Source organism: Cydia amplana, chromosome Z (genome assembly GCF_948474715.1).
Source record: "Cydia amplana chromosome Z, ilCydAmpl1.1, whole genome shotgun sequence".
Classification (NCBI taxonomy): Eukaryota; Metazoa; Arthropoda; class Insecta; order Lepidoptera; family Tortricidae; genus Cydia; species Cydia amplana.
Genome location: NC_086096.1, coordinates 16,722,019 through 16,734,927, shown reverse-complemented (window position 1 = coordinate 16,734,927; position 12,909 = coordinate 16,722,019). Strand labels below are relative to the sequence as shown.

Below are 12,909 nucleotides of genomic sequence, written 5' to 3'. Positions count from 1 at the left end.
ACACTCTCCATATAGACCATATTGGTCCGATGACAGAAACCAAGAAGCTGTATAATCACATTTTGACAGTTGTGGATGCATTTACTAAGTTTGTGTGGCTGTTCCCAGTTAAGAGTACTACTGCTAAAGAAACCGTAGATAAGATGATGATATTTCAGCAATGTTTTGGAAACCCGAATAGAATAATTACTGATAGAGGCACCGCGTTTACTGGATCTCAGTTCGAGGAATTCTGTAAAGACGAAGGTATTGACCATGTTAAGTGTAACGTGTCAATAAGTCACGTCACATACTAAACACATATTTAATAAAGTTCTCCATGAGTTAGCCTACATTTGTTTAGATTTATTTCCAAATTAGAAAATATTCCCAATTCCTGTTTTATTTACAACCATTCGCTTGTCACTTTGACGTTTGACAGCGAACTATTTGAGTTTCGTTGTCTTTGACAGATTCGGTAACTTTCATTCCAATGCCTTTAAAATTGTCTCAAACGTTTTCATATTTGATAAATTCTTCTTTTCGTTTAAATTTCGCAAGTGGTAGTTTTGTTTTAGGAAAAATAGATCCGACAATATTTGATAATATATTTAATAATATATTCGTCAAAAATTGTTCAAAATTTATTACAATTTTAGCATTTTGGTTAGCAAAAATCATTCTTATTTCGGATCTGGTAACATTTCTTCTTATCGATGGTTCGATGTGAATTCCGTCTTGTCATTTTACTGTCAGCTTTCTCATTGGAAAACAGATAAAATTTTGATCCGAGAAAATCATTGTAAATTTCCATTATTTTGGTGAAATACCGGCAGTGCTTTGTTCCGGAGGTTTGCTCCGTCCCTCAGGTATGTAGATTTCTATTAGTATTTCCATTTTATATGAAAATTCGGTCTCGCCAGATTTCACATGGAATTCCTCTTTGTTATAGGAATGGATTAGGGGCGAAAATAATGCCGCCACGGCAAACCCCGGCAACCTAATGAAGGGCTAACGTAAGTTTTTCCTCAATTTCCACAATCGTCTTTCGGAAAATGCGATTCCTTTTAAATTTTCCGGTTCGACTTTAGCTGACTCGCGCCATTTTTCTTTTCCAGATAAGGGGCGTGTTAGCCCTTATAACCCTTATAATCCTTTTAATTTAAAAAAAAGAACCTTCGTCTCCTCCATTTTCCCGCCGCTATGCGCCGGTTATGAGATCGCGGCGAGTGAGCTCATGATGCTTTTCTAACCTCCGTACCCCACGTGCTCGCCCGGGTCGGCGATGACGGAACAGCTCTAACCGCCTACACCTGCGGGAACGCTGATGACATCCTTTCCGGGCTCTACGATCTTTGACTCCGCGCAGTGGAGCTCGTGCCGCGTGAGGACCTCTGCCCAAGGCATCCCGCGGGTATTATGTAGTGCCCACCCACAGGTCGGTGACCCTTCTTTATTCAATGTGTCTCAAAAACCTTATTAGATTTATTTAGCTCAAATTTAGATACCACCTTCTGTGGGGCTGCAAAACCAATAACTTGTCAACCTAATTGTAACCCGCCTCCTCGATACAATATAATTTATAAGGCAATAAGTTTGTTTCCTTTCTCTCCTAGCCCTCCCTAGTATTAAAAGACTATTTTGCTCATACGAGGTATCTGGTCATTTAATCTGTTTCTGTGCTTTCTGCCAGGCGCCCGAACCTTTAGTTAAGACTTAATTTCTTTCTTTTTGTACTCTGGTAGGGTCTTTACCCCCTCCATAATTTAGTTGTTCAAAGAACTTCTTTAGGCAGAAGGTACAGACAGAATGATTTGTTGGAAAAAGTGGCTTGGCGGCCGCTCACTGAGCCTCAATCAGAGTTACATAGGGTAAGCCAATAAGGGTCGTTACATATTTGTCGTCGCGAACAGGGACTTGACTTTTTCTTGCTTTTTCAAACTTATTGCCTTAGCGGGAATTTAATTTTCATTAGAATATTGTACCTTTGAATTTAAGTTTGAGACACCTGTGGTATATTGTTTATTGTATTGTTTAATACTGTGTTTATCTTTCTTGAATTCCTGTGTGTGTTCCACAGCTTGTTTTGTAAAAATCTTCCACTTAAAAACTAAAGTTTTACATACAGTGATATAAAAAATAGTTAATCATTTGCAATTAAAATAAACTTAGTGACTAGGTATAATACCTACTTCAGGTCAACAACTTTTTTATATACAGGGTGGTACTCGTTTAAGAATATACAGGGTGAGATTGAAATTGAGATTGATAGTAATTAAATTAAATTAAATTTTGAACTTAGAATATTTTGGCAACTGTGACCTTTGGTTATACAGGGTGGTTTAAATTTTTGTGAAGGTTTTAAAAAATTTTTTCGACTTAGAAACTTTAATTGAATTTTAAATTCGGATTTATTTTGGAGGAACTTTTAGATTTTTAACTTTGAACTTTGTCTTGTTGTACATCCACGTAGTCGGTTTGATTTAATTTCAAGATGTCGGTCAATGGGGATCGTGAACCTGAGACTGCCCCAGGGGTTTCTCATCCTTCAATGGAGTCGATGACTACCGGTGAACGACACATTAGTGGTGCGGGTGACCAATTTCAATTTTTACCATCTCAGGGAGATTTAATAACACTCTCCGGATACCCTGATGCTGGTCACAACAGCACGGACACCAGTGCGCAGCGACTTCCAACTGCACTCAACTTACCTCCTGTTAACCAGACTATGTTGATGGACAATAGAATAAACCATACTTATACCAAACAGCCTGACCTTACAAAATGTAAAATTAATTACAATGGTAGGACTTGCGTGCGTGAGTTTCTGACTCAAGTTGAAGAACTTCAGTATGCTCGGAGAATCGATGAGGCTTATTTAGTGAGAGCATTTCCGTGTTTACTATCAGACTCTGCTTTGAAATGGTTCCGTACTGTTCGACACCGGGTAACTACCTGGTATGAATTAAAGCTCGCGTTACTACGCCGGTTTGATAAAAATGATTTTGATTATCAGCTTGAGTATCAACTTCGCACACGTAAGCAGAGACCTAAAGAGTCACTTTCGGATTTTATTATTGATCTCATGGATATGAATGGGCAACTCACCTTCCCATTAACTGAAACTGTATTGTTAGGTATATTTAGACATAACATGTTACCGTCTTTAATGGTACACTTTGTTGGTAAAACCACTTATGATATGGATGTTATTGTGCGGCTTAGTAAGGAAATTGATGCGTATACTATGACTGTACCTTCACAGCATCAAAGTACGTCTAACTCTAATTTGGACAAGCCTACTAGAAAATACAATCCCATAGACGTTGTTAAACCCTTAACCTGTTTGAAATGTGAAAAGAATGGTCACCACTATAGGGATTGTAAAACAATAAGAGGCACTATTTGCTTTAAGTGTAAAAAAAGGGACGTCACCACCCTAACCTGTGATATATGTAAGTCGGGCACAACTGAACCGACGAAGGTAGCGTCTCCAAAAAACGAGTAGACGGCGGTCGAACACCATTTCGTTCCGAAGTGAGGCGTGTTTCGGCCGGCCGTGATAACAATTCCATTCCCAGTTTAAAACCCTCCTCGGATGTTATTAAGTCAGAACTTCAAAAGTGTTTAGATTTCATTAGAGTTTATTCCGGCCTACATAGGATAGCGCCTATGTTGTTTGTAAAGGATGATGATATTAGACCCTTCTTGACTTTCCATGTGAACGGGGTAGAACATTCCGGCTTGTTGGATAGTGGTGCGTCTACTTGTGTTCTCGGTTGCAATACACATCGACGTTTTCTGGAAGCCGGTTATACTATCGACCCTAACCGTTTGTATGGCAGTGCTAGTACCGCTGACGGTACAGCCTCGGATGTGAAGGGGGTAATGGACTTGCCTATTACAGTGGACGGCGTAACTAATTTGGTACCTTTTTTGGTAATCCCTAATTTTGAGCCTCCTATTATTCTTGGATTTGATTTCTGGTTAATTTTTGGTATAGCAGAAGAATTTCTTAAACAAATAGTTTTTAGGTCCAAAAAATCAGCCTCTGTTTGTTCCGTGACATCGGCGGTCCGTCTTTCGCCAACTGAAAGGGAAGAATTAGATAAGGTTATAGCTGAATTTGAGGATATTTCGTATGAAAAGAAGGGGCTAGGCCTTACACATTTGGTAGAGCATAAAATAGTTACTACTAGTGAACCTATAAAACAGCGTTATTGGCCTTTGAGTCCTGCGAAACAAAATGAATTATATGCGGAGGTAGAATCGTTGTTAAAGGAAGGAATCATTCAGCCTTCTAAATCTCCATGGTGCTCTCCTGTTTTAGCTGTAGAGAAGAAGGATGGTAGTACCAGGATGTGTTTGGATTCTCGTCGTTTGAACTCTGTTACTGTTAGGGATGCGTATCCTTTACCTTATACTTCTAGGATACTGGACAACCTTAAAGATGCTTGTTTTATTTCCGCTCTCGATTTGTCCAAGGCTTTTTTACAAATACCATTGGAGAAATCTTCTCGCGAGAAAACGGCTTTTGTTGTCCCCGGCAAAGGTTTATTTGAATTCGTTCGAATGCCATTCGGAATTACCAATGCTCCCGCTGAATTACAGCGATTAGTAGACCGGTTGTTTGGACCAGAGTTCGATGATGTCGTGTTTAAATACTTGGACGATTTGATTTTAATTTCTAAAACCTTTTCCGAACATGTAACCCTTCTGCGCAAGGTTCGCATTATTTTGAAAGAGGCTGGATTGACAGTAAACTTAAAAAAGTGTGAATTTTGCAAGGAAAGACTCCGCTATCTCGGATATATTATAGACAATTTAGGCCTACATACTGATCCGTCAAAATTGGAAGCTATTAGAGACTTTCCCAAACCACAAATTGTTAAGCAACTAAGAGGATTTCTAGGTTTATGCTCGTATTACCGTAGGTTTATTGCCAATTTCGCTGATATCGCGGCTCCTTTATCGAGTCTAACGGGTGGTAGTAAAAATTCTAAAAAGCCGGTTGTTTGGAACGCAGATGCAGATCAGGCTTTTGTTAAGTTGAAATCCGCGCTAATGTCCGCTCCTGTTTTACAATGTACCGATTTTTCCAAACCTTTTTTTCTTCATTGTGATGCTAGTTCAGTGGGAGTGGGCAGCGTTCTTTGTCAGGAGGACGAGACCGGTGTTCAGCATCCACTAGCTTATTATTCCAGGACCCTGTCTAAATGTGAAAGAAATTATAGTACTACCGAGCGCGAGTTACTTGCTGTTTTAAACTCCATAGAACATTTTAGACCTTACATAGAGGGTATGAAGTTCACGGTAGTTACAGACCATGCTAGCCTTAAGTGGTTACTAGGGCTTACCAATCCTAGCGGGCGTTTGGCTCGATGGGCTGCTAGGATATCTCAATATACCTTTGATATAGTTCACAAAAAGGGTGCACTCCACGTGGTCCCTGATTGCCTTTCTAGAATAGAGATTGCTGCTTTGACCGCACCTACAGTTCCGGTCTTACCCGATGAGGGTATAGACGATCCATGGTATAAAAGTATGTTTATGAAATGTCAAAAAAGTCCGGCTAAATATAAAAATTACAGAGTGGAGCACGGTACCTTGTATAAATACTGTAAACCTAAATATAATACGAATTCCCGTTTGGATTGGAAAATTGTTATACCCCGTGATAGCATAATGGACACTATTAGAGACAACCATGATAATATTAATTCTGGACATTTAGGTGTACATAAAACCTTACATAAGTTAAAAACTCATTATTTTTGGAAGGGTATGTTTAGGGATGTAAAGGATTATATAAACCGTTGCGAAATTTGTAAAGCTTATAAATCCTCTAATGCTCCTCCTCACGGTCTGATGGTGAACCCTAAGGTTGTTGATGCTCCCATGATAATGCTGTCGATGGACATTATTGGAATCTTACCCCGCACGTACTCCGGTCACAGATTCATTCTGTCAGTCGTTGATGTCTTTTCAAAATTTGTCTGGTTATTCCCTTTGGCTAATGCCACCACTAGTAGTATCTGTAAATACCTTGAAAAAGATATATTTCTGAAATTTGGAACCCCTAAAGTTATAATTTGCGATAACGGCACCCAATTTACCTCCAAACATTTTGTAGACTTTTTGACCGGTTTTAATGTTAATAAAATATTTTATAATACTCTTTACACTCCTCAAAATAACCCTGTAGAAAGATATAATAAAACGGTGGAGACATGCATTGCCTGTTTTGTAAAGGACGATCATAGGTTGTGGTCTAAGCATCTTCCTCATATCCAGTTAGCTTTAAATAGTTCTGTTAATTTTGCTACTGATCGTACCCCTAACTTTCTCATGTTCGGTAGAGAAGTCATAGTAGATGCTTCCTTACATCGATTTAGTGATTCAGTTGATAATTTAGATGACCTGAACATAGCTGACCGACAAGACTTTGCAAATTCTTTTAAGATACTTAAAACAGTTTATGAACAAGTTTCTAATTCCCTTATGAAAGCTTTTAAACGTAATGCTGCTTATTACAATAAAGGTCGCAAAGCTGTTCATTTTAAAATTGGAGATGTTGTGTGGAGAAGGAATTTTGTCCAGTCTAGTGCTGCTCACTATTTTTCTGCCAAATTGGCACCGAGATTTGTGAAGTGCGAAATTATCAAAAAGGTCTCAGAAAATGTTTATGTTCTGAAAGAATTATCGAAAGGTACCTCCGGCCGTTATCATGTTAAAGATATAATTAAAATTTGATACATTAGTTATCTACAAAATTAATTACCCCATAATCTAGAACCTAACGTACAGTATTACTTCATTCGTAAAGATTCTCCTTAGTAAATTCTTTGGTTATGTTGTGGACTTTCTTTTTCTCGTACTTTTTTAGGATTTCTCCCCATGTAGGGATGGGTAGTAGAATACGTTTCCCTACCGCAGCCAGAAGCGTGACGTAAGAGGCGTCTAACTGTGCAAACCAGTTCCTAAGTTCAGAAAAGGGACTATTCTAGTTTAGAAGTCCTTTTCCATTTCTCTCTTAACTTTTGTTGTAATTTAGCTTATCTCGCCGCATGATAACTCTAAAAATTCCTAATTTATTCGTTCAAGTAAAATGTAGTTATTAAAATTATAAAATTAGATGGCCGATCGGTTTAGTATAAATTTAGCATAAGTATATTTCCCGGATTTGACTTTTACCTCCCCTCATTGGATCCCTGAGGAAGGACTCGGACTTTACTCTCACCACTTCCTCAGCGAAGTTGGTCATTTAAAAGGCTACACTATTTAGTGCTAGTTCCTTTCCTTCCATTGTGTAAGGAAAGCTGGTGGTGGTGTGCCAGTCACAATTGGTTTATTTGAGTTGTCTCAGTACACTCATCACATTTTATTTCATTTCCTTCCATTGTGTAAGGAAAGCTGGTGGTGGTGTGCCAGTCACAATTGGTTTATTTGAGTTGTCTCAGTACACTCATTACATTTTATTTCATTTCCTTCCATTGTGTAAGGAAAGCTGGTGGTGGTGTGCCAGTCACAATTGGTTTATTTGAGTTGTCTCAGTACACTCATCACATTTTATTTCATTTCCTTCCATTGTGTAAGGAAAGCTGGTGGTGGTGTGCCAGTCACAATTGGTTTATTTGAGTTGTCTCAGTACACTCATTACATTTTATTTCATTTCCTTCCATTGTGTAAGGAAAGCTGGTGGTGGTGTGCCAGTCACAATTGGTTTATTTGAGTTGTCACAGTACACTCATTCCATTTCCTTTCTTTTTCGATAGTCAGTGGTGACAGTACCTAACTGCACTCTAAATTCCCTTTTATTTCCAAATTAGTCAGCGGCGATGGTGCCTAGCTGCACTACCCCCTTTGTTAGTTAATAACAAATTCTTCTTTAACTGTAGGTTAATTTGGCATGTAAAGTGAAACTAGTCAGCGGCGTGGGTGCCTAACTGTACTAATCATCTCCTCGTTTTGTATTACCTTAAGTCTCTAATTAAATTAAAATAGTTCAGCACGTCAGCTTAGCATAAGACAGTGGCAGAGGTGCCTAACTGTATTATAATTCCCTTAACTTAGTATACTATAAATTTTGTTTCTTCATAAATAATAAAATTTAGTGGTAACCTCGTTTTCGCATGTTAGTAATTCCAGACAGTGGCTTTGGGGCTCAACTGTCTCTAATTGTTAGTTAACTTAATGCATTGCATCTGCACGAGTAGAGTATAATTGATTGGTTAGTTTTCATTTTACATCCCTTAAATTTAAGTTTGTTTAATTTCAATTCTCCTAAAATCAATGTAGAAGCGGAATTGAACTGTTGATAGGTGGTGCTGAGGCCCGTCGTTTCTCACTCTTTCCCTCTTGTACCGTAGAACCATTAATAATAGCAAGTTTTAAAGTTAGTCACAGGATTTTCAACTTTAGTTTTTCTATGTCCTATAATTACAATAATTACTCTTATAAGTTTACTCTAGTATTCCGCCCAAAGTATTCCTTGATAAACTCTAAGCTCTGCAGTTCAGTTCTAGTCTAGCGGTTATTTTTGAGTTAGCTTTTGTTTTCTTCCATAAAAAATAGTTCCTATTTTTTATTTTTCACAGAAAGGGGGTAATGTAACGTGTCAATAAGTCACGTCACATACTAAACACATATTTAATAAAGTTCTCCATGAGTTAGCCTACATTTGTTTAGATTTATTTCCAAATTAGAAAATATTCCCAATTCCTGTTTTATTTACAACCATTCGCTTGTCACTTTGACGTTTGACAGCGAACTATTTGAGTTTCGTTGTCTTTGACAGATTCGGTAACTTTCATTCCAATGCCTTTAAAATTGTCTCAAACGTTTTCATATTTGATAAATTCTTCTTTTCGTTTAAATTTCGCAAGTGGTAGTTTTGTTTTAGGAAAAATAGATCCGACAATATTTGATAATATATTTAATAATATATTCGTCAAAAATTGTTCAAAATTTATTACAATTTTAGCATTTTGGTTAGCAAAAATCATTCTTATTTCGGATCTGGTAACATTTCTTCTTATCGATGGTTCGATGTGAATTCCGTCTTGTCATTTTACTGTCAGCTTTCTCATTGGAAAACAGATAAAATTTTGATCCGAGAAAATCATTGTAAATTTCCATTATTTTGGTGAAATACCGGCAGTGCTTTGTTCCGGAGGTTTGCTCCGTCCCTCAGGTATGTAGATTTCTATTAGTATTTCCATTTTATATGAAAATTCGGTCTCGCCAGATTTCACATGGAATTCCTCTTTGTTATAGGAATGGATTAGGGGCGAAAATAATGCCGCCACGGCAAACCCCGGCAACCTAATGAAGGGCTAACGTAAGTTTTTCCTCAATTTCCACAATCGTCTTTCGGAAAATGCGATTCCTTTTAAATTTTCCGGTTCGACTTTAGCTGACTCGCGCCATTTTTCTTTTCCAGATAAGGGGCGTGTTAGCCCTTATAACCCTTATAATCCTTTTAATTTAAAAAAAAGAACCTTCGTCTCCTCCATTTTCCCGCCGCTATGCGCCGGTTATGAGATCGCGGCGAGTGAGCTCATGATGCTTTTCTAACCTCCGTACCCCACGTGCTCGCCCGGGTCGGCGATGACGGAACAGCTCTAACCGCCTACACCTGCGGGAACGCTGATGACATCCTTTCCGGGCTCTACGATCTTTGACTCCGCGCAGTGGAGCTCGTGCCGCGTGAGGACCTCTGCCCAAGGCATCCCGCGGGTATTATGTAGTGCCCACCCACAGGTCGGTGACCCTTCTTTATTCAATGTGTCTCAAAAACCTTATTAGATTTATTTAGCTCAAATTTAGATACCACCTTCTGTGGGGCTGCAAAACCAATAACTTGTCAACCTAATTGTAACCCGCCTCCTCGATACAATATAATTTATAAGGCAATAAGTTTGTTTCCTTTCTCTCCTAGCCCTCCCTAGTATTAAAAGACTATTTTGCTCATACGAGGTATCTGGTCATTTAATCTGTTTCTGTGCTTTCTGCCAGGCGCCCGAACCTTTAGTTAAGACTTAATTTCTTTCTTTTTGTACTCTGGTAGGGTCTTTACCCCCTCCATAATTTAGTTGTTCAAAGAACTTCTTTAGGCAGAAGGTACAGACAGAATGATTTGTTGGAAAAAGTGGCTTGGCGGCCGCTCACTGAGCCTCAATCAGAGTTACATAGGGTAAGCCAATAAGGGTCGTTACATAAGATTACTACTGGGGTACCGCGCGGAAATGGCCAAGTTGAGAGGCTTCATAAGGTAATGACCCGCGTTCTGACGAAGCTGTGTATTGAAGAACCAACACACTGGTACCGCCATGTCAGTAGAGTTCAGCGAGCCATCAACAGTACGCATCAGCGTAGCATAAACACTACTCCATTTGAGTTGCTTATTGGTACGAAAATGAAAATAAAGGAAGACTACGATATCTACGAACTGATAGAGCAAGAGAATAGAGATAGTTTTATGGCTATTAGAGAAGAAAATAGGAAGAAGGCAAAGGAGCAAATTTTACAGATACAAGATGAAAATAGAAGGAACTACAACAAGCGAAGGAAGCCTAGTACACTGTATACTGTGGGCGATAGAGTCGCTATTAAGAGGACCCAGTTTGGTGTAGGCATGAAGCTCAAACCTAAGTTCCTAGGTCCATATGAAGTCGTTGGATGTATGGGACGTGATCGCTACAGGGTGAAGAAACTGGACAGCGCAGCTGAGGGTCCGGGGAGTACCACTGCTTCCTGCGACAACATGAAGCCATGGCCTGGTGAGGAGTAAGTCAGGTAAGCTTTTGATGTTTTATGTACGTGCGCATAACAGAGGGCGCCACACGTGTTTTGCATGCCTATGCATGGCGCTTTCACTATGTTTTCCTACCATGTTTCAGTATTTTGATGATGTGCCCAATATTTTAAATATTTAATTAAAGTGTAACGTGTTTCTTAAACTTAAACTATCTAATGTGTAACTGTATCACATAAAGTTATGTCAAAGATTAATAATGTTAATAGCAAGCTTATAATGTTTGCCTATTACTATATACTGATGTTGATAATGAACCTAGTTTTTGAATGTTATGCCTTCGTAACATAATATGATAACATAAATTTAAAGATGTGCTTAGCAGTAAAAGATTATATTATGTTACTTAATTGCTAAAACCTATTTGATATGCTATTTGATCTCACGGATGTATCTAGATTCGTATCACGATAGTTCCTATTGTTTCAAATTACGTTGTAACTAGAGTCTAGAGTTGAGACAGTGTAGTCTGAGGCCAGACTAAAGAGTAGGACGGCCGATCTGTAGGATGCGTGGATTGGAACGTAAGGATTGAACGAGTGAGTGAGAGAACGAACTGTGGAATGAACGACGTGTGAATGAGAGAGTATGATGCCGAGTGTCAGTGCGCGTGAAAGAGATAGCAAAACGCCATGGGCAGATTTAAAAATTGTAACCGAAAATTCGGGAAGACTGATTTCGGACGTACGATGTGACGGTGTAATATTTCTGTTTTTTCAATAATATAAGTTTTTAAAGTAATTTTGAGTTGTTTGAGTTCGCCCGACCCACATACATATTATGACGCTTTGGATAATTATAATGAACTTTTTAGTTTAGACTGTGGTGAAATAAAAGTTCATATGCTTCTCTCTCCGTGTCGTTGGTAACAACCGTGGGAAAATATTGACTCGAACTGTCACAACCAAAACGCTTGCAGATTCGCTCACAGATCGTATTCATCGTATGTTTATAAGTACTTCGTTTTTTAGCAGTAATAAATATGAGACTTAGTTCTAGTATTGGTCACTTCATGCGGTACCTACCTATAATAAATTAATAATTTCAACTGCTACGATTTCCGACTTTCAACTTTCAACGATTTTCAACTGCACAGTTATTTCTGTTACAAAAAAACGGCTAAGTGCGTGTCAGGCCACTTATAATTGAGGGTTCCGAACCTTCGTACGATTATTTTCAAAAGTACCTACCCTTTCTTTTAATTAAAAAACTTTATAGAAATCTATAAAGTAATAACATAGGGTGCTCAAAGAGTTCCACGCGGACGATGCTGCGGACAGTTGCTCGTGCATAATAAAAGTGTAAAGGAGTAGTAAGTATGATGAGTCGGTGTCGGCGGCCGGGCCCGGCCGTGCCGTGCCGTACGTAGCGCACAACAATACGCCGCGCCGGCCGGTGCGACGGCGCGAGGAATCTCCCGAGATCAAAGCCCGGCGACGCGGTGCCGCGCCGCGCTTTGTTTACGCCAGCGCCGGCGAACCATCGACTAATCAACCGACTGATTAATTTAATTAAACATTACGAGAAAGTTCTGTTTATTTTACGTTTCCTCGGGCCCACATGCGAGTTCAAAGGAATGGGCCGGGAATATAAACAGGGCTGTATTGTTGAGATGACGACTACGCGAGTCGTAGACGCGTGTGTCGCGACACCCTCTCCACTACGCTCGCGTGCACCGCCGCCGCTCCGCCGCTCCGTCTTGCGCTGCGTCTTCACATACAGACATAGGTACATATGTTACGTATCTAGTTTCATTTACGTACTTACAATACAGTCATTCTCAGACTTTTTTTGGCGACGGACGCGCTTACGACGTTTTCATTGACTCATCGAATTATCATGCCTGTTGTTTGTGCCCTGCTTTGTTGCTGGGAAAATATGTCAGCGGATTATGATAATGGCCGTTAAGCATAGGTACTTAGATAAGTACTTAGTTCGCTTCATATAAAATAATAACTAATCGGCATGTTTGTCTTAGCCCAAACGTTCGCTGTATGAAAATGTCAATCCTGAATAAATGAATTTTAAAATAGAGTGCTATAGCGTCAAAAACACATGAAGGTCCTTAACCCTCATTAACTGGACGAAAGCGAAAGCGCGCGAAAAAGAAC

The 12,909-nt window shown here is 39.2% G+C and overlaps 2 protein-coding genes and 1 long non-coding RNA gene across 4 annotated transcripts in view; all 3 read left to right on the top strand.

Moving 5' to 3' along the window:
• The window catches only part of LOC134660816 (protein bric-a-brac 1-like), a 243,152-nt gene that overhangs the window by 207,969 nt on the left and 22,274 nt on the right, over window positions 1-12,909 (top strand). The window lies entirely within an intron of this gene.
• On the top strand, window positions 271-1,140 carry LOC134661403 (uncharacterized). The gene is made up of 2 exons (XR_010097952.1): window positions 271-848; window positions 932-1,140. It is a non-coding gene; the product is annotated as an uncharacterized LOC134661403 (long non-coding RNA).
• Window positions 10,273-10,913, top strand: LOC134661681 (uncharacterized). The gene has a single exon (XM_063517838.1). It carries the CDS (start codon window positions 10,400-10,402, stop codon window positions 10,772-10,774), a length of 375 nt encoding a protein of 124 aa, XP_063373908.1. The 5' UTR covers window positions 10,273-10,399; the 3' UTR covers window positions 10,775-10,913.